The sequence below is a fragment of the Girardinichthys multiradiatus genome, chromosome 22 (assembly GCF_021462225.1).
Source record: "Girardinichthys multiradiatus isolate DD_20200921_A chromosome 22, DD_fGirMul_XY1, whole genome shotgun sequence".
NCBI classification, from domain to species: domain Eukaryota; kingdom Metazoa; phylum Chordata; class Actinopteri; order Cyprinodontiformes; family Goodeidae; genus Girardinichthys; species Girardinichthys multiradiatus.
In genome coordinates this window covers 45704134-45726050 of record NC_061814.1, presented here as the reverse complement: position 1 = coordinate 45726050, position 21917 = coordinate 45704134, and the positions used below count along the sequence as shown (strand labels likewise).

The 21917-nt window shown below is 43.8% G+C and overlaps 1 protein-coding gene across 3 annotated transcripts in view; it reads right to left on the bottom strand.

The window, feature by feature from the left end:
* LOC124858695 (echinoderm microtubule-associated protein-like 4) overlaps positions 1-21917 on the bottom strand; it is a 35862-nt gene that overhangs the window by 1081 nt on the left and 12864 nt on the right. For all 3 annotated transcript variants that reach the window (XM_047350833.1, XM_047350834.1, XM_047350835.1), the window contains 9 exons: positions 19823-19980; positions 19608-19733; positions 8493-8624; positions 8341-8408; positions 8145-8233; positions 7964-8061; positions 459-546; positions 252-350; positions 36-166 (listed from right to left, as the gene is read on the bottom strand). In XM_047350833.1, the coding sequence (XP_047206789.1) occupies positions 36-166; positions 252-350; positions 459-546; positions 7964-8061; positions 8145-8233; positions 8341-8408; positions 8493-8624; positions 19608-19733; positions 19823-19980 (989 nt within the window). The remainder of the gene's footprint in view (positions 1-35; positions 167-251; positions 351-458; positions 547-7963; positions 8062-8144; positions 8234-8340; positions 8409-8492; positions 8625-19607; positions 19734-19822; positions 19981-21917) is intronic.

Sequence of the window (21917 nt, the reverse complement as noted above, 5' to 3'; positions counted from 1 at the left end):
GGTTCTGGTGACAAAAAACATGGACTGTGACCCACCTTGAATCTGGAGCACGGGTAGGCAAACAGGTGCACCTTACAGAAGTCGTCGGCCAGCGCAATCACCCTCCTGTTGTGGGATCGCATCAGAGCGTTGATGTCAGTCCCGTCAGAACCTTCGGGCCACACACCTGGAACACATAGGGTTCTATCAGAACATGCCACAAACCGTCCCTCAATGAACCAAAACACTGACACAAGCCCACAGGCACTGACCAAAGACGTGGTACCCCAGCACACAGGTGTAGGTCGCCCAGTCGATGTCCTTACACTCAGAACGGTTCCGGATCAGCTGGCAGCTGTTTTGAATGTCCCCTGAAAATACACACCTGTTACATCTGGGTATTGTAGCACTGAAATAGGACCACGCTGCATTGTACAAATCCCACAGTACTACGCTATCACAATACTCTCAGTACTCACAGTAAAGGATCTCGTAGTCTCCTGAGTTGGACATGATGAACTTGTTGTCAGGTGACCAGTCCAGGTGTGTGATGTAGCTGGAATGTCCCTGTGAAAACATTCAGGTGAATCATAAACAGAGTATATATAATATATATATTATATATATATATATACACACATACAGTAAATACCAAAAGTTTGGACACATATTCTCATTCAAAGAGTTGTCTTTATTTTCATGACTATGAATATTGTAGCTTCACACTGAAGGCATCAAAACTATGAATTAACACATGTGGAATTATATACTGAACAAAAAAGTATGAAACAACTGAAAATATGTCTTATATTCTAGGTTCTTCAAAGTAGCCACCTTTTGCTTTGATTACTGCTCCACACACTCTTGGTATTCTGTTGATGAGCTTCAAGAGGTCGTCACCTGAAATGGTTTTCCAACAGTCTTGAAGGAGTTCCCAGAGATGCTTAGCACTTGTTGGCCCTTTTGCCTTCACTCTGCGGTCCAGCTCAACCCAAACCATCTCGATTGGGTTCAGGTCCGGTGACTGTGGAGGCCAGGTCATCTGGCGCAGCACCCCATCACTCTCCTTCTTGGTCAAATAGCCCTTACACAGCCTGGAGGTGTGTTTGGGTTCATTGTCGTGTTGAAAAATAAATGATGGTCCAACTAAACCCAAACCGGATGGAATAGCATGCCGCTGCAAGATGCTGTGGTAGCCATGCTGGTTCAGTATGACTTTAATTTTGAATAAATCCCCAACAGTGTCACCAGCAAAGCACCCCCACACCCCCACACCTCCTCCTCCATGCTTCACGGTGGGAACAAGGCATGTAGAGTCCATCCGTTCACCTCTTCTGCGCCGCACAAAGACACGGTGGTTGGAACCAAAGATCTCAAACTTGGACTCATCAAACCAAAGCACAGATTTCCACTGGTCTAATGTCCATTCCTTGTGTTCTTTAGCCCAAACAAGTCTCTTCTGCTTGTTGCCTGTCCTCAGCAGTGGTTTCCTAGCAGCTATTTTACCATGAAGGCCTGATTCACACAGTCTCCTCTTAACAGTTGTTCTAAAGATGTGTCTGCTACTAGAACTCTGTGTGGCATTGACCTGTTCTCTAATCTGAGCTGCTGTTAACCTGCGATTTCTGAGGCTGGTGACTCGGATGAACTTATCGTCCGCAGCAGAGGTGACTCTTGGTCTTTCTTTCCTGGGGCGGTCCTCATGTGATCCAGTTTCTTTGTAGCACTTGATGGTTTTTGCGACTGCACTTGGGGACACTTTCAAAGTTTTCCCAATTGTTCGGACTGACTGACCTTCATTTCTTAAAGTAATGATGGCCACTCGTTTTTCTTTACTTAGCTGCTTTTTTCTTGCCATAATACAAATTCTAACAGTCTATTCAGTAGGACTATCAGCTGTGTACTGTATCCACCTCCTGCACAACACAACTGATGGTCCCAACCCCATTTATAAGGCTTGAAATCCCACTTATTAAACCTGACAGGGCACACCTATGAAGTGAAAACCATTTCAGGTGACTACCTCTTGAAGCTCATCAACAGAATACCAAGAGTGTGTGGGGCAGTAATCAAAGCAAAAGGTGGCAAAAGGTAGTCATGAAAATAAAGACAACTCTTTGAATGAGAAGGTGTGTCCAAACGTTTGGTGTGTATTGTACATATATATATATATATATATATGTATATACACATATGTATATATATATATATATATATATATATATATATATATATATATATATATATATTTGTGTGTATATACATATATATCCCCCAGTGGGCCCACCACCTGTAGGGGGAACCGTGAGGGACCGGTGCAAAGAGGATTGGGTGGCGGACGAAGGTGGAGACCTCAGCGGCCCGATCCCCGGATGCTTAGGCTGGCTCTAGGGACGTGGAATGTCACCTCGCTGGGGGGGAAGGAGCCTGAGCTTGTGCGGGAGGTCGAGAGATATCGACTAGAAATAGTCGGGCTCGCCTCCACGCACAGCGTGGGCTCTGGAACCCATCTCCTTGAGAGGGGTTGGACTCTCTTCTACTCTGGAGTGGCCCACGGGGAGAGGCGGCGGGCTGGTGTGGGTTTGCTTGTTGCCCCCCAGCTCAGCCGTCTCGTGTTGGGGTTTACTCCAGTGGATGAGAGGGTCGTATCTCTGCGCCTTCGGGTTGGGGAGAGGTCTCTGACTATCATTTCGGCCTACGGGCCGAGTGGTATTGCAGAGTACCCGGCCTTCTTGGCGTCCCTGTCGGGGTGCTGGATAGTGCCCCTCCTGGGGACTCCGTTATTCTGCTGGGGGACTTCAACGCCCACGTGGGAAACAACAGTGACACCTGGAGAGGCGTGATCAGGAGGAATGGCCTCCCCGATCTGAATCCGAGTGGTGTTTTGTTATTGGACTTCTGTGCTAGTCACGGATTGTCCATAACGAACACCATGTTCAAACATAAGGGTCTCCATCAGTGCACTTGGCACCAGGACACCCTAGGCAGGAGGTCGATGATCGACTTTGTTGTCTTATCATCAGACCTTCGGCCGCATGTTTTGGACACTCGGGTGAAGAGAGGGGCTGAGCTGTCCACTGATCACCACCTGGTGGTGAGTTGGATCCACTGGAGGAGGAGAAAGCTGGACAGACTTGGCAGGCCCAAGCGCATAGTGAAGGTCTGCTGGGAACGTCTGTCAGAGCCCTCGGCCAGGGATGTATTCAACTCCCACCTCCGGGAGAGCTTCGACCAGATTCCGAGGGATGTTGGAGACATAGAGTCCAAGTGGACCATGTTCTCCACATCTATTGTCGATGCTGCTGCCCGTAGCTGCGGCCGTAAGGTCTGCGGTGCCTGTCGCGGCGGCAATCCCCGAACCCGGTGGTGGACACCGGCAGTAAGGGATGCTGTTAAGCTGAAGAAGGAGTCCTATCGGCTGTGGTTGGCGTGTGGTACTCCTGAGGCGGCTGACGGGTACCGTGGGGCCAAGCGTGCCGCGGCCCGGGAGGTGGCACAGGCAAAAACTCAGGCCTGGGAGGAGTTCGGTGAGGTCATGGAGAAGGACTACCGGTTGGCCCCAAAGCGATTCTGGCAAACCATCCGGCGCCTCAGGAGGGGGAAGCAGTGCTTCGCCAGCACTGTTTATAGTGGGGGTGGGGAGCTGCTGACCTCGACTGGGGACATTATCGGCCGGTGGAAGGAGTACTTTGAGGATCTCCTCAATCCTGCCATCACGCATTCCGTGGTGGAAACAGAGGCTGGGGACTCGGGGTTGGACTCTTTCATCACCCAGGCTGAAGTCACTGAGGTGGTTAAAAAGCTCCGCGGTGGCAAGGCTTCGGGGGTGGATGAGATCCGCCCTGAGTACCTCAAATCTCTGGATGTTGTTGGGCTGTCATGGTTGACACTCCTCTTCAACACTGCATGGCGGTCGGGGACAGTGCCTTTGGATTGGCAGACTGGGGTGGTGGTCCCCCTTCATAAGAAGGGTGACCGGAGGGTGTGTTCCAACTACAGGGGGATCACACTCCTCAACCTCCCTGGTAAGGCCTACGCCAGGGTATTGGAGAGGAGAGTCCGACCGATAGTCGAACCTCGGCTTCAGGAGGAGCAGTGTGGTTTTCGTCCCGGCCGTGAAACACTGGACCAGTTCTATACCCTCTACAGGGTGCTCGAGGGTTCACGGGAGTTTGCCCAACCGGTCCACATGTGTTTTGTGGACCTGGAGAAAGCAATCGACTGTGTCCCTTGTGATGCCCTGTGGGGGGTGCTCCAGGAGTATGGAATTGGGGGCCCTTTATTAGGGGCCATCTCCTGCTCCTGTACGAGCGGAGCAGGAGTTTGGTCCGCATTGCCGGCACTAAGTCGGACCTGTTCCCAGTGCATGTTGGACTCCTGCAGGGCTGCCCTTTGTCACCGGTCCTGTTCATAACTTTTATGGACAGGATTTCTAGACGCAGCCAAGGGCCTGAAGGGGTCTGGTTTGGGGACCAGTGGATTTCGTCTCTTCTTTTTGCAGATGATGTGGTCCTGCTGGCCCCCTCTAGCCAAGACCTACAGCATGCGCTGTGGCGGTTCGCAGCCGAGTGTGAAGCGGCTGGGATGAGGTTCAGCTCCTCCAAGTCCGAGGCCATGGTTCTCGACCGTAAAAGGGTGGCTGTCCTCTTCAGGTTGGAGGGGAGTTCCTGCCTCAAGTGGAGGAGTTTAAGTATCTCGGGGTCTTGTTCAGGAGTGAGGGAAGAATGGAGCGGGAGATCGACAGACGGATCGGTGCAGCTGGCGCAGTAATGGGGGCGCTGTGCCGGTCCGTTGTGGTGAACAGAGAGCTGAGCCGAAAAGCGAAGCTCTCAATTTACCGGTCGGCCTACGTTCCTACCCTCACCTATGGCCATGAACTTTGGGTCATGACCGAAAGAACGAGATCCCGGATACAAGCGGCTGAAATTAGCTTCCTCCGTAGGGCGGCCGGGCACTCCCTTAGAGATAGGGTGAGGAGCTCAGCCATCCGGGAGGAGCTCAGAGTAGAGCCGCTGCTCCTCCACATCGAGAGGAGCCAGTTGAGGTGGCTCGGGCAACTATACCAGATGCCTCCTGGACGCCTTCCTCGGGAGGTGTTCCAGGCACGTCCCACCGGGAGGAGGCCCAGGACACGCTGGAGGGACTATGTCTCTCGGCTGGCCTGGGAACGACTTGGGCTCCCCCTGGAGGAACTGGAAGAGGTGTTTTTTATATATATACAGATATATACATATACACATAAATATATATATATATTTACACACAAATACACACACACATTATATATATATAATATATATATACATATACTCTCCGGCCACTTTATTAGGTACACCTTGCTAGTACCGGGTTGGACCCCCTTTTGCCTTCAGAACTGCCTTAATCCTTCGTGGCATAGATTCAACAAGGTACTGGAAACATTCCTGAGAGAGTTTGGTCCATATTTACATGATAGCATCACACAGATGCTGCAGATTTGTTGGCTGGACATTCATGATGCGAATCTCCCGCCGTGACGTTGACACGATGCTCAATTGGTACTGAGGGACCCAAAGTGTGCCAAGAAAATATCCCCACACACCATTACACCACCACCCTGAACCGTTGATACAAGGCAGGATGGATCCATGCTTCATGTTGTTGACGCCAAATTCTGACCCGACCATCTGAATGTCGCAGCAGAAATTGAGACTCATCAGACCAGACAACGTTTTTCCAATCTTCAATTTTGGTGAGTCTGTGCGAATTGTAGCCTCAGTTTCCTGTTCTTAGCTGACAGGAGTGGCACCCGGTCTGGTCTTCTGCTGCTGTAGCCCATCCACCTCAAGGTTTGACGTGTTGTGTGTTCAGAGATGCTCTTCTGCATGCCTTGGTTGTAACCAGTGGTTATTTGAGTTACTGTTGCCTTTCTATCAGCTCGAACCAGTCTGGCCTTTCTCCTCTGACATCAACAAGGCATTTGCGCCCACAGATCTGCCGCTCACTGGATATTTTCTCTTTTTTGACCCATTTTTTGTAATGAGATGGTAGTGCGTGAAAATCCCAGTAGATCAACAGTTTCTGAAATACTCAGACCAGCCCGTCTGGCACCAACAACCATGCCACGTTCAAAGTCCTGTAAACCTTCTTCCCCATTCTGATGCAACTGTGGCTCAGTAGGAAGAGTAGTCGTCTTGCAATCAGAAGGTTGTGGGTTCGATTCCAGCTTCCTCCTGCCATATGTCAATGTGCCCCTGGGCAAGGCACTTAACCTCAAGTTGCCTACCGATCTGTGTATCGGTGTATAAATGTGTGAGCGTTAGTGAGTGTGATTGGGTGAATGTGGCTCTAGTGTAAAGCGCTTTGAGTGGTCTGTATGACTGGAAAAGCGCTATTTAAGTTCAGTCCATTTACCATTTACCTGCAGCAGATCGTTTTGACCATGACTACATGCCTAAATGACTTTGAGGAAAATAAGTATTTGAACACCCTGTGACTTTGCAAGTTCTCCCACATAGAAATCATGGAGGGGTCTGAAATCTTCATCTTAGGTTCATGTCCACTGTGAGAGACGTATGATGTTTTAATAATTTATTTGTGTGTTACTGCTGCAAATAAGCATTTGAACACCTGTGAAAATCAATGTTAATATTTGCTACAGTAGCCTTTGTTTGCAATTCCAGAGGTCAAACGTTCCCTGTAGTTTTTCACCAGGTTTGCACAGATTTTGGCCCATTCCTCCACACAGATCTTCTCCAGATCAACCAGGTTTCTGGGCTGTTGCTGAGAAACACGGAGTTTGAGCTAGGCCACTCCAGAACCTTGATATGCTTCTTACGGAGCCCCTCCTTGGTTTTCCTGGCTGTGTGCTTCGGGTCATTGTCATGTTGGAAGACCCAGCCTCAACCCATCTTCAATGCTCTTACTGAGGGAAGGAGGTGGTTCCCTAAAATCTCGCAACACATGGCCCCGGTCATCCTCTCCTTAATACAGTGCAGTCGTCTTGTTCCATGTGCAGAAAAACACCCCCAAAGCATGATGCTTCCACCTCCATGCTTCACAGTAGGGATGGGTCCTCATCATTCTTCGTCCTCCAAACACGGCGAGTGAAATTAAGACCAAAAAGTTCTAGTTTGGTCTCATCTGACCACAGAACTTTCTCCCATGAGTCCTTTGGATCATCCAAATGGTCACGGGCTTAACTTAAGACGGGCCTGGACGGGTGCTGATTTAAGCAGAACCTTCCGTGCCATGCATGACTTTAAACTATGACGTCTTAGTGTATTACCCACAGTAACCTTGGAAACAGTGGTGCCAGCTCTCTTCAGATCATTGACCAGCTCCTCCCTGTAGTTCTGGGCGGATTCTTCACCTTTCTTAGGATCACTGATACGCCAAAAGGAGCATGGAGCCCCAGTCCGAGGGAGATTGACAGTCATGTTTAGCTTCTTTTATTTTCTAATAATTACTCCAACAGTTGATCTTTTTTTACCAAGCTGCTTGGTAATTGCTCCGTAGCCCGTTCCAACCTTGTAGAGGTCTACAATTTAGTCTCTGGTGTCTTTGGACAGCTCTTTGGTCTAAGCCATGTTAGTAGTTAGAGTCTTACTGGTTGTGTGGGGCGGACAGGTGTCTTTATGCAGCTAATGACCTCAAACAGGTGCTTCTAATTTAGAATAATAAGTGGAGTGGAGGTGGACTTTTTAGAGGCGGACTAACAGGTCTTTGAGGGACAGAATTTTGCTGATTGGCAGGTGTTCAAATACTTATTTGCAGCAGTAACACACAAATAAATGAATAAAGAATTATACATTGTGATTTCCCCATTTTTATTTAGATTATGTCTCTCACAGTGGACGTGCATCTAAGATGAACATTTCAGACCCCTCCATGGTTTCTCAGTGGGAGTGTCTTATTCAAATTGATCTGTTTATCCTTTAGCCAATCAGATGGCAGAAACAGAACCATGGAAAACTGAGGCGGGAATGAAACTTGACAGACTCACCGTGCACTTCCCGTACCGGCTGTACTTCCGTCCTCGCTCCGAGACGTTGTACAGGTAAATGAAGTTATCATGAGATCCAACAGCTAGCATGCTGCCATCTGTAGATGAAACAAAGAGTGGCATTATGGAAACTATAGTCCCAAGCCTCCATATCAACAACATTACAGCAGACTCCACCCACCGACTGAAAAACGCATCACTGACAGCTGCTCGTTCCCATCTGTGTGGATCCCAACTAGATCTGAAGTCTCAGCATCCAGAACGAACCACCTAGGGGAAACCGAGTAGGTCACACCACAAAGAAGCCAGTCAGAACCGAATAAACCCAGTAAGACAGCAGTCAGACAGAAACAATCAGCAGAAATATTATTACTGACTTTCCTGAGTGTGTTCCAATGACGACCACGGACCCACTGGGATGGAACTCTGCACAGTGTCCATGTTCCTGCAGGACCAGCACAGCTGTCAGCCAACCAACCAACCAATCAATCAATCAGTAGGACACCTATCACAAGCCGCACCCTCTCACCTCCAGAGTGCGGCTCCACTGCAAACTGTGATCCACAGACTTCCACAGACAGACCAGCTGGTCTTGAGCGCACGTCAGGAACAGCTCTCTGGATGGATGAGTGGCTAAACCCCACAGCTCGTCCGTGTGTCCCTGAAAGCATCAAAAGGAGAGACCCTGAATGCATCACCACACAGTACCTGAAAACATTCCCCGAGATGCCCCTTTGACAGAACGGTTGACTCTCTTTCAGCTGCCTCAAGTCAGTCACACAGAGGCCTGCTAGTTTTTATACCCCATGAACCGTTCCACTTATCCCGTGGGAGGAAAATTATGGCTGGTTTTTTTTTTGGATCTCCTATGTGGACATTTAGCTGCAGTGGTTCCAGCACTCTGAATCCTTTAAAGAGCGTAAACTTTCAGATAATCTGGATGCACATGTTCCAGCTACTGCAGACCAGCAGCCTCATGTACAGAGTGTGCGTACGCACAGAAACCTTCCGGCGAAATGTTCTACGCACAACTCAGCATGTACTAAATTGATGTGTAAAAGTGTGCAGAAATCCACGCAAACTTTTGACCTGCCATAAAAATGTGCGGCATAGAAATAAAGGAGGCATATATTCACCTCGTTATAATGATCAGCATTGAGCTATTATTGAGTTCAGTGCAGCAGCCAGATGGCGCCGCTCGGATCTGATGCAGACATTGTAGAAGTAAACGGGTTCGAGCCGACAACCTTTTTATGTCAAGTCTGGTTTGAGTTGCTGAAACTTGTGCTTTGAGAAACTGAATTTGAATTGCTCAGAAAGAATCTGTATTTGTGTAATTTCAAATTAAATGCATTGGTTTGAAAATAAATGTCACTAAACTGAATTTAATGATTTCAAACTGAATTCATTTGCTTTAAAATGTATTTGGCTGTATTAAAAATTCAGTTTAACTACTTTCACTTTCAGAAATTTAAATTCAGTTTCAAAATTCAGTTTTTTGTGTCACACATCCGGGTCCTTGAGGATAGCCACAGATTAATAAAACACAGATTCATCGATTTACGTTTTAGATCAGGTGAAACTTCCTTTACGGCATGTTGAGCTGCAGCAGTGCAGCTACATGAGCTTAGTGGATGTCCATCATCATCAAGTCCAATGAGCGTCTATAAGTCGTCATGTCGACAAATGATGGTCAAACAGCAACGCTTATGCTACCTGTAGCTATTAGCTAAACATGCCAGATTAGCTAGGTGTGGCGCCAGTCTGAGCTTCCCCCACCTTTACCTCACGGTTACATCTGTTGCCTAGCAACCGTGTTAGCGTGAAGCGCAGAGCTGTGAAGCCGAACAAATGGAGGCTTAAGGTTAATAACGCTGTCTCTACTGTAAATAACTACACTGTTTTTATTTAACCTTTTACATATTGCTGAATGCTCATTATCCTGTTTTTAAAATGTTCTTGTTTTATGATCTTGTTCATTATTCAGATTTTTAAAATGTTCAAAATATTTTTTTGTGTTCATAGATATAAAAATCCAACACTGCAGATACAATAAATTGATGACAAATAGCATTTGTTACATTTATTCGTAAAGCTTTTAACAACATAAACACTAACATATTAACTTAAGGAACAAAGTTTAAATCAGTTTATTTGTAGAGCATAATAATAATTATAATAAATAAACCAAACATTAATATTAGATATAATCTGACTGAATTATATCTGTTTAACTTCCATCCATTGGGGAAACCCAGCAGGATTTTGAAAACAATGAGCCGGGAGTCAGCTGTTCTCTGGGGGTTTAGGCTCCTCAACCACCCGGTCAGCTGACAGCTGGCGAAGCGAGCGGCTGCGGACATCTCCGAACACGTCGGAGCACTTGAACAATTAAGCGATATCTTGATAAACCAATCAGATATTTCAAGTTTACACAACTACATTCTCGTCTAAAAATATTGTAAATGTTCAGCTTGTTTCACAGAATGCGCAATATATTCAATTTTATTCACAGCTTTTCTCTCTGCTCCGGCCTTTGCTACTTCGAGGAGGTCCCAAGATGGCGGAGTGAGAGGTGTTATTTTTGCAGGCTCTCCGCATGCAGTTAATGTTTAGCCTAGATTTAATCCAATTTGTGTGCTTTAGCCCTGTTTTAAATAACCCTGTTTTAATTAGCCCTGTTTTTGAAACTTTTTCAGCCTTTTTGTTCTTTTTGCCGTCTCGGAGTTTATCTACGGAGGCTAGCATGTCAGACCACAATTACAATCGGCTGGCTCTTCAAGAGGCTTGCGACAAAGATATTATTGAAGAAATTGAGTTGGCTGGGGTCACGTCTGATCCTTCTTGTAAAGAACAGAAAGTGAACTGGGATCACACACCTATTAAGAACAAAAGCAAGAAGAAAATGAAGCTACAGGAGCCTGAATGTAAGGAGGACACAGTTAATGCCATTCTTTGTGTGATAGGAGAATTTAACACAAAGATGGATAATCAGACTATAATTTTGAAAAGCATTGAAAAACGTATCGAAGCTAATTGAGGTTAATAAGATAGCCATTTCAGAGCTTCAAGCTTCAGTTAACCTTCTCAAAAGAGAAAACACAGCGCTGAGGATTTCCTGTGAAGACCATGCTCGTTACAAGAGACGTTGGAACCTGAGGGTAACCGGACTGCCTGAGAAAGACGACGAGAACCTACAGGAATCCATGATCGGGATCCTCACTAGGATTATTCCTGTCTCAGTGGATCAGCTGCGTGATACGGTCGACACCGTTCACAGAGCCGTGATCATTCAATTCAGGATGCGAACCATGCGGGATAAGGTCTGGTGGAAATCCAAAGATGCTAATGTTTGTAAAGAAATGCACATCAGCTTCAAGGAGGACTTTTCTAAGGAGGACAAGATCACCCGGGCTAAGCTGTGGCCCCTGGTTCAGGAAGCCAGGAGGCAAACGTGCATACCTGAAAGAAGGTTTCGCCCTGATCGATAATAGAAGAGTGGTCCCTGACTAATTACACCGCCAGGTTCTTTTTACTCCCACTGGTATAGTATATATTATGTTTGTATTTGTTTAAAGGGCTATCGCATTATTCCATATAGTTGTTCCTGGCTATGTTATCTCATTCCAGCTCACCTGAGGTTAGTTTTTGCACAACTACTGTGTTTATTTCATGTTGTCATTACTTTCACTTAATACTAGGGGTTTAAAAAATATTGTTAAACGTAAGGCTATTTTTCTTTATTGCAAGGAGCAAAAGGTAAATTGTTGTTTTCTGCAAGAAACTTATTCATCAAGTGAAGAGGCTAAATTCTGGAGACTTCAATGGGGTGATCCAATTTATTTTAGTCATGGTACGACGCATTCAGCTGGGGTTATGATTATGTTTTATAAATTCACAGGTTCTTTGTTGGAGCATATCAGTGATACAAATAGCCACTGGGTAACTGTAGTAGTGGAGATTGATGGAAATTAGATAATTTTGATGTGTGTATATGGATATAATAATAAAGCAATGAATAGTATATTTTTTGCTGACCTCGGAGTGATGATAAAACAATGGAAAATAAAATATTCCTCTGATCAGGTTATTTTAGGAGATCGATTGATCGTCTTCCCTCTCATGGGCAGCACCATAATTATAACGGTATTTTTGTAAACTTAATTTCTAATACAAATGTGACAGACTGCTGGAGAATTAAAAATCCTAATACCAGACAATACTCCTGGTTCAGTTCTTCCGGAAATGGCCAATGTTCTAGGCTAGATTACTGGTTAATCCCTGATAATCTGGTAAATAATATTTCAAGTTGTGAAATCTCAGCGGCTCCTCTAACAGATTATTGTTCAGTTACTTTGTTTCTCTCTCTGAATAAATCTAGTCTTCAAACGTTGCTTGGAAGTTTCATAGTAATCTGCTGAATAATAAAACTTTCTGTTCAGAAGTTCTGTTCCTCATTAAGGATATTTCAGTAATGGATTTGTCTCCCTTAAATAAGTGGGAGTGGTTTAAATTTAATGTAAGGATAACTGCAATAAAGACAGGCAAACTTGCTGAGGAGACAGAAACAATCCCAACTTACTGGCAATATTAATTTTCTATGTTCAAAATCATTTTTATCGTATGAAGAGCTGGGTCAGCTGGATGTTTTCAAATCTCAACTAGACGATGTTCTTCTGGACAAAGCAAGGGGGGCTTTCATTCGCTCCAGAGCTCGCTGGATTGAGGACGGCGAAAATAACTCTTCATATTTTTTCAGTTTAGAGAGGCAGAGACAGTCCAAAAAGAAGATTGGGAAACTAATCATTAATGGAAGACCCGGTTTTAATACATACAACAATTTGAAATTTTTATAGTGATCTTTATTGTTCTAAGTATTCGGAATCCAATTGCCAGTTTTTTTTAATGAAATTCAGGAATCTGTTGAAAAAATTAATCTTGATTTTAGAAATCTTATGGAAGATGACTTAAGAATCAGAGAGCTTGACGTAGCAATACAGCAAATGGCAAAGAGTAAATCTCCAGGCCTAGATGGGTTAACCACTGAATTTTATATTTTCTTCTGGAAAGATTTACAAAAACTATTATTTGAGGCCCTGCTGGAATGCATTTCAAACAAACGCCTCTCTCCCACCATGAAACGAGATCTGATTACTCTGATCCCCAAAGCCAACAAATATCCTTTATTACTAGACAATTGGAGACCCATCACTCTTTTATGTACAGATTACAAAGTTTTAGCTCTTGTTTATGCCAATCGTTTAAACAGTGGATTAGGAACGATTATTAATGAGTGCCAATCAGCATTTTTAAAGGGAAGAAATATCCATCATCATACTAGACTGATTTTTGATATGATTGATTATTGTAGCTTTATTGATAGTGACAGTTTTATTTTATTCTTGGATTTCTTTAAGGCTTTTCACTCACTGGAACACTGCTTTATAATAAAAACCTTAAAATATTTTGGCTTTAGGGAGAAATTTTGTAATATAATCAGATTATTTTATAATGACATAAGTAGCTCAGTTTCCCTGGGAACAAGTATGACCTCTAGTTTCTCTATGTCAAGAGGAATCAGGCAGGGTTGATTTCACCTAAATTATTTATATTAACAACTCAAATGCTTTCCTTAATAATTATGAAAAATTCGAACTTGCATGGTATTAAAATGTTTGATAAGAAATTCAAGATAAGTCAATTTGCGGACGATACAACAGTTTTTCTCAGAGATATAACTATGGTAGACATCGCGCTAAAATCCATTTGAATGTTTTCCGGAGCGTCTGGTCTGTCTCTTAATATTAATAAATGTGAACTTCTGCCGATCCATTCGAGCTCTGTTGAGTCTGTTGCCTCCATAACAGTTAAGTCCGAAGTTAAATATCTGGGAATATTGATTTCAAAAAATATTATTAGAAGAGAGGAGGAAAACACTGGAAGATGCTTGGATGATATGAAGAGATCCTTGAACTGTTGGTTAACTAGAGATCTGACTATTTTTGGACGAACCCTTCTATCCAAAGCTGAAGGAGTGTCCAAATTAATTTATCCATGCCATTCTACTTTCATCTCTGACAAAAATATTAAGAAAGCCAATTCAATAATTTTTCTATTTATTTGGAGGAACAAAACTCACTATCTACGACAATCTCATCTTATTAAAGACTATGATAAGGGAGGAATTAGAGCCTTAGATTTTGAGGCTCTGATTGGATCATTTAGAATAAATTGGCTGAAGACTTATTTGTCTCATTCCAACTCAATATGGTTTCATATCCCTAAATCTTTATTTAAAATCCTTGGTGGCTTGGATTTCCTGCTCAAATGTGATTTTGAATTAACAAAGATTCCTATGTCTAATTTTCATAAACAAGTTTTACATTTTTGGAAAATGATATTTACCCACAATTTTACCCCACATGGATCCGTAGTGTGGAATAACAGATCAATACTAATAAATAGAAAATCTATTTTTAAAACTGACTGGTATGAAAAAGGCATTCTGTTTATAACTGACTTAATGGATAGTAATGGTGTCTTGTTAAATCATAGAGATTTTACCAAAACATTTAATCTGAACTGTACTTGCAATAAGTATCTAAATGTATGCAAAGCTTTTCCTGTAGCTCTGATCCATCTCATCCAAAACACCTTAAGATATTCAAGTATTACTTCATCTTTACCCAAACTGAAGATTGGAGAATATAGTGTGACTGATAGAAAATTCAATAATGTTATGCTTGTGACTGCCTTGAAATCTGAATTATTTAATGATTACAATAATAATATCTTGGTGCACTTATATTTATATTATATTGTAGATATGTTTGTACTGTTTAACTTGTACTGTATTGCACCGACTACGCCAAAACAAATTCCTTGTATGTCCAAAAACGTACTTGGCAATAAAGCTTTTCTGATTCTGATTCTGGTAACAATTAATTTGTCTTTAATTGAGAAGGCGTTCTCCAAGTATGTGAAATGGCCGATATCACCTAAGGTTAAAGAGACTCATTTCAAAATCTCTCACAATATTTACCCAGTGGCAGAATTTTTGCCCAAAAGATTTAAATTTGATCCAACTTGTTGTGCCTTTTGTGAATATCCAGAAGAATCCCTTGATCATCTCGTTTTTTCCTGTCCTTTTTCTTTTAAACTATGGAGAGACATTAAAAACTGGTTGTCCCTTAAAATCGAAGACATCCCAGAGATAAACCATCAACCACATATTATACTATGTTGATGACCTTGATTGTCAAATATCTGACATGGTAAATATTGTTTTCTTGCTTGTTAAATATCATATACACTGCTGTAAATGGAAAGGTTCTACTCCTTGTTTTGATTTTTTTCTTAATCAATTTAAACTGTATTACACATCACTGAAATATTTGAAATCCGTTTATGCAAAAAAAATAAATAACTGCCAATATATCTACCTTTCTTTAGTTTTAAATCTAGCTCTATTTCTATTCAGTTGCTTTACTGTTTATGTGTTTCTTTTTATACCTATGTTGCAACGTTCTTTGTACCTCTACAAGTTTTTGTATACTGCTTGTTTAATAAAAAATAAAAAAAAGCCTTTGCAACTTCCGTTTGAACAATCTAGTTCAACCCGCAATGAATCATGGGATAGGGGCCAGGGAGGATGCACCGGACCCATCCTTCAAGAAGGACGCATTTGAAGGAGCCTTCGATTCCTGGTGCTGAACAACTTGTCCTCTGGGGACACAGATCTGTCCACAGCAGAGTCCCAAATCTGACCACCAATCTCAGATCATTTAATAACAGTTATGGGTTCAAAGCCACGGGTCACCACACTAACCTGTGTAGAAACCTAGAATGGATTTTAAAAGAACGGCACCGATCTAGAATCCTGACCACAGGAGAAGAAAAAAGGAGAAGTCCAATCTTGTATCCACAGATGTTAAGTAAAGACAGCGAGATATGTCCGACCTCCCAACCTGAGCCGTTGTCTGAGGTAGACTTCTCCACCCTAGTGCTGATCTTGTCCAAGTCCAACAACCTCTATTCATCGTATTCTCACTGCTCACAATGATCATCTTTAGTGATATGCCTGTTTTGATGAAATAACATTTTTAATGCTCATTTTAGGACAAGATGTTCGGTGACTGGCCTCCAAAAAGCATCTGCAGAGGATTTCAGGTAAACACTGAAGTTCCAGCAGGAGGCTTTCTGTGGGAACATCAGGACTAAGGTAGGAAGCCATCTACGATTCTGCAAGAAGCAGCAGCCCCTTCTAAAAGACCTAGAAGGAAAATTACAGCATCTGCTTCTGGTTCTGTTTGGGTTCATGTCTCAGCTTTATCCTTCTCAGACTCTAAACATTTGAAGGTTTCAGGATGAACCTAGTTAAGAAATCCCACTAGACTGGGATTACAGCCCAGCTGGGGTGGACAGGTGGGTGTTGCTGATTGGTTAAATGAGGTGACAGAAGACCTTGTTGTGTCAGACTGGGTAAATGTGCTGATTTGTATCAATATAAATCTGAAAAGTGTGGCCTGCATTTGTATTCAGCCTCGCTGAGTCTCTGATTAATGCTCTCCTTGTCCAGTCTTCTCAGTTTAGGTGGACGTCCATGTCTTGGTAAGTCTACAGTTGGTCTCTCCATGTTTAGATGATGGATTGAACCGAGGTCTGGGAGATGATCAAAAGATGTTCAAGGAGAGTACTTGGAATTTCTCTTTTTCAAAATATTTCCTTAAATATTTTACTATCCCCTTAATATTTCTTTAAATATTATTTTAATAAAGACAGCTAATGAGACACCGTTGAGAATTAGTCATCCAGAAGGTTGGTTTTATTCAGCAGATCATTCTTTAAAATATTATTTTATTAAAATAATATTTTATCTGATCTTACATTGTGAATGGTTGTCTAAACGTTTGCTGATTATTGTCTAAGTTGGTTCCAAAACTAACTTAACTTCATTTCCAGATTCTTCAAGATAATCCTTGGTTCTCAAACATAAACATTGCATGGTAATGTTGCATCACTCTTTTGGTCATAATTATCAACCATCTTTAATCAACTTGTTTATATTGTACATAGTCCATTAATCTTCATTATTCTTTAATTCTGCTTGGTAGTTTAGTTGGATTGTTTTAGCAAAGTAAAGAGTTTGTTGATTGAAATATGTTTGACTTTGAGTTGACTTATTTTTGTTAATAAATTCTTGTATTTTAATAAATTGTGTGAATTTATTCCATATATGTGCAGAGTTTATGCTGTTCAATAATGTCAGAGCTCGTCTCACACCTTTCTATTTTGTTCTAATACCATCGCCTTAATGGGGCTGGTATTCACAGGACAACCCTTAACAGACCCAAATATTATTTAATAAAATATTAAAGTATTAAAATTAAAGTATTAAAATTAAATAATATTCTCAGATTCATAATCACAACATGTACAAAATCCTTCTCTCTTGCAAGATTATAATAAAGCTGATTCTGAGTGACAATCATCGGTCTCTGTCTTGGTAAAAACTAATTTTTCTACAACAATGTTCTGCAGCTTAGGTGATTAAGGAAGGAGATGAAGATGTACTGACAGGTGCAACAAGTGAGATGCGTAGATGAATGAGAAAATGAGAGAGAACAAAGAGCAGAAGAAGTGATTATTCTGGATCAAAAGTAGCAAACAGGAGTAGGGATGAAGTAAGGAAGGCACTGAAGAGGATGGAGAGTGGAAAGTCCTTGCCCTGATGATTTACCTGTGGAGGTATGGAAGTGTCTAGGAGAGACAGCAGCAGAGGTTTTGACTAGGCTGTTCAATGAGATCATTGAGTGAGAAGATGCCCGAGGAATGGAGAAGAAGTGTGCTGGTACAAAAATGTAGAGTTGTGGCAACGGCCGAGGAAAAAAATAGGTGACTCTCAGAATAAATGTATTGGTAAGAGTAGTGGAAGCTGGACTGAGGTCAGAAGTGAGCATCTATGAGGAGCAGGATGGTTTCATGCCAAGAAAAAGTTAGTCGCTTTCAGGATGTTGGTAGAGAAGCACAGAAGGTCAGAAGGAGCTGTGTTGTGTTTCAGGAGATCTAGAGAAAGCTCATGACAGGGTGCTGAGAGAGGAGCCCTGGAGAAGTAGGGAAGTATGTTAGGGTGGAGCAGGACATGTAGGAGAGCTGTAAGACAGCGGTGAGGTGTGCTGTAGCTCTGAGGAGTTCCAAGGTGGAAATGGGCCTGCATCAAGGATCTGCTCTGAGCTCCTTCTTGTTTGCTGTGGTAATGGACAGGTTGACAGCTGAGGTTCCAGGAATCTATGATGTTTGGAGATGACAATGTGATGTAAGGTGAGAGCAGGGATCAGGTGGAAGAAGATCTAGGTTAGATGGAGCAAGACAGAATACAGGTGTGTGAATGAGAGGGACCAAGTGGAGCTGTAAGGTTACAGGGAACAGCGATAAAGGAGATGGAGGGCTTTAAGTTATTAAGATCAACAGTCCAGAGCAACGGTGAGTCTTGAAAAGAGGTGAAGAAACATGTCCAAGCAGGTTGGAGCAGGTGGAGACAAGTGCAAAAAGCAAGAATGAAAGGAAAGGTGTAGAAGATGGTGGTGAGACCAGCCATCTTGTTTGGTTTAGAGACAGTGGCACAGAGAGCTGGAGGTAGCAGAGATGTTGAGGTTCTCTCTCTGGGAGTGACGAGGATGATAGGATCTGGAGTGAGGACATCAGAAGGTCAGGTCATATTAGATGTGTTGGAGATGAGGCCAGACTGAGATGGTTTGGACATGTAAAGAGGAGGGATAAGGAGTCCATTAGAGAAGGATGCTGAGGCTGGAACTGCCAGGCAGAAGGTCTAGAGGAAGACCAGAGAGGAGATTTATGGATGGAGTGAAAGAGGACATGAAGGTAGTGGGTGTGAGAGAAGAAGAGGCAGAAGATGGGGTTGGATGGAGATAGATGACTCGCTGTGGCGACCCCTGAAAAGGACAAGCTGACAGAAGATGATGATTTAGGGGTGCTGATGAATGAACTCCACACTATTTTCCTTGTAAAATATTTGGAAATCCATGTTTTATTTTGTAGATTTGACGGTTCTGCTCCACTTTCTGTTGGATAAAAACCCAGTAGAACTCACTGGACCTGGTGGTAAGGACTGGCCAAAACTGGTTCCAGTGGTGTTTTACTTACAGGGCTCTGAAGATGAAATGAGGCAGGCACGACCTTCACTGATGAAAACGTCCATGAAAGTCCAGAACCACAGGAGGTGTGGACTAGACGTCAGCTGGGTCAGTACCGAAGCTCCTAAAAGGAGCACTTTATGTTACGCAAAGCCTCAGCAGAGCACCCTGACCTGTTCTGACCCAGCACACTTCAGAGTGACCTGTCCACTTCAGGTTAATGACAAGAACATCAGAGACCATGAGGGACCATGTTTTCTGCCCCACAGCCAGCTGCCCTCAGAACCCCTGCCACCGAAACAACACACCCCAGAACCGGCTGGTTCTAACAGAAGGTGACCTTTACACTGCTGCCTCACCTGAGAGAGGGACCCTGAACGCACCATCACCTCTCTGGTCTATTCTGACCTTCAGATGTTAAAAACAGGAAATAAAAAACATCTGACGACTGTAGGTCACCTTCATGACGTGATGGTGCCCTGTAGCCTCACCTGTGCCTCCACCTGGAAGCCGTCATTGAAGGTTCCTCTTAGGATGAAGTTACGGGACGTCCCGACCAGAAACTCCTCACCCCTTCCCTCTGACAGCGCTCTGATGTGACCGTACTGATCTGGAATCTGCAGACATAGGTGGTCATGTGACCTTAGTAGACTCAGGTTTTGGTCTCAGACTGCAGCTGCTGTGTGTGTGTGTGTGTGAGAGAGACCTCAATCTCTCGGTCCTGGTGCAGCCCGTGGTCCCAAAGGATGATTTTCCTGTCCTTTCCTCCTCCAGTCAGCAGAGTGCCACTCCTCATTTCACACATGCAGAAAACACCTTTTTCATGAGCTTCGATGGGTCTCAGATCGGTCCTCATCTGGAAGGCTGTGCACGCACGCACACACACACACGCACGCACGCACGCACACACACACACACACACACACACACATCCATGAGATTTTGAGCCGACACCTGGACCTCCTCATCGTTAAGCCACAGTATGATGAAATGAGAGGAGCTGAAGAGCAGCAAATGAAACATATTATCAATCAGCTGCTCGGTTCTGATGGTACCATCTCATACTAAACCTGCGGACCCAGACTGAGGATATTGTCAGGCAGCGGAAAGAGCACTTAGATGATCCGGTCTTGGTGTCCTCCATGGAGTGGGTAGAGTCAGAGAACTTGAAGGCCAGTGGATCACTGTAGCAAAGGACACCAAGTAGCAGGGCACCAGAGGTAGATGAGACCAACCCTGAGATGGTGAAGACTCTGGACATGATGTATGGACATGTTTGATACGTGTCTTTAATGGTACATGAAGGACAAGAGTAACCGCGGATGAGATTGGGGTACTGGTCCCAATCTTTAAGAATTGTTCCAGGGGTGTTGGAGTTGGATGAACAGATGGATGCTAATGTGTGTAGACGTCAGAGACTGAGGTAATCTGTGCTGATTGGTTAACGATGCTTCCTGGTAATAAATGTCATACAAAAGAATATCCTGTTTAATTCTGGGAGCGAGCCTCCTCCGTCCAGCAGGGTGGAGCGAGCTAATTTGAATTTTGTCCAACAGTGTCTGCATTTGAAGCGCCCCCTGGTGGAACATTGCTGGACAGCAGCCCTGAGGATGTTACCCAGGGGTAGGATGTTCATGATGTTTCACTGCAGCTCTGTCATCATAGACACACGAGTTGTTAATCAAAGCTGGGTTCAAACACTGGTTCAGAAGCTCTAAATGTTATAATTATATTACTTCAAGTCTGAGGACTCCAAAGAGCTTTACAATCAGTCATCCATCCATTCACACACTGACAGCTGCCCTGGTCAGACTGAAAGAATGAGGCTGCCATACAATCGGAGCCACCGGGCCCTCTCACCACCATCAGGATGGATGGTGGTCATTTTAAAAAGACACTAAACTGATTTCTCCTCTTCTCTTTTTAACCATTTTGGATGAAAACATTTTGGGGTGGTCCAAGAACTGATTGACTGGGTGGGAATGCTGCCCTGTAAAACGGGACGGAACCGCCTGGATGTCACCCAGCTGTAACATCTGGTCATTTGGGGGCGCTCTCACTAGAAGCTGCCCAGCATGAGCAGCGGGCAGCGAGCGGTCAGCTTGTTGGACCTGAAGACACAGGGTGAGGACTCAAATGTTCAGACAGAGTTCTGTCAATCAGACGTATCAGAGACATCGCTTCCCGTCTTTTGCTGGACAGTCCAATTACTTTCTCAGTTTGATTGTTTGGTCTGCAACAGGCTCAGATGAACTTTCAGAGCTGAAAGGAAAACAAAGCAGACCATCAGAGGAACTGAACTCTGGTCCGTTTAGAGTGGACCAAACAGCAGTGGACCTCAGCTGTGGGACCGGTGGACATTTGATGCAGAAACATCTGAGACTGGTTCTGTAATTTATGCTTGTTTCACGCGTCACCATGAACTGTGGTGGTCCTGTTCAGAGGTTATGGAGCATCTTCCTTCACCAGGAGATCAAACACCTGCTCACCTCCAGACAGCAGGGGGAGCTCTAACATTAATAACTAGCCATCATATATCAGTTTCAGTAGATCCATTATCCACTCTATCCCTGGTGAGCTAAATTCCTTTTTATTTGTCACCATAGTATCAGAGACGGACGTCCTATCAAAAGTCAGACATGTCCAAACATGCCCACCTGTTGTGTTTTTTGCAGCCGCTACTTTAAGCAGGTGAAGCTTCCCGTGGCTTCAGCTGGTGGGAGTTTCAGATGAATCATTTCTCATTATACTAATAGATGAGGAATCAGGATGTAAATTTGAAGGGACCACTGATGGTCCTG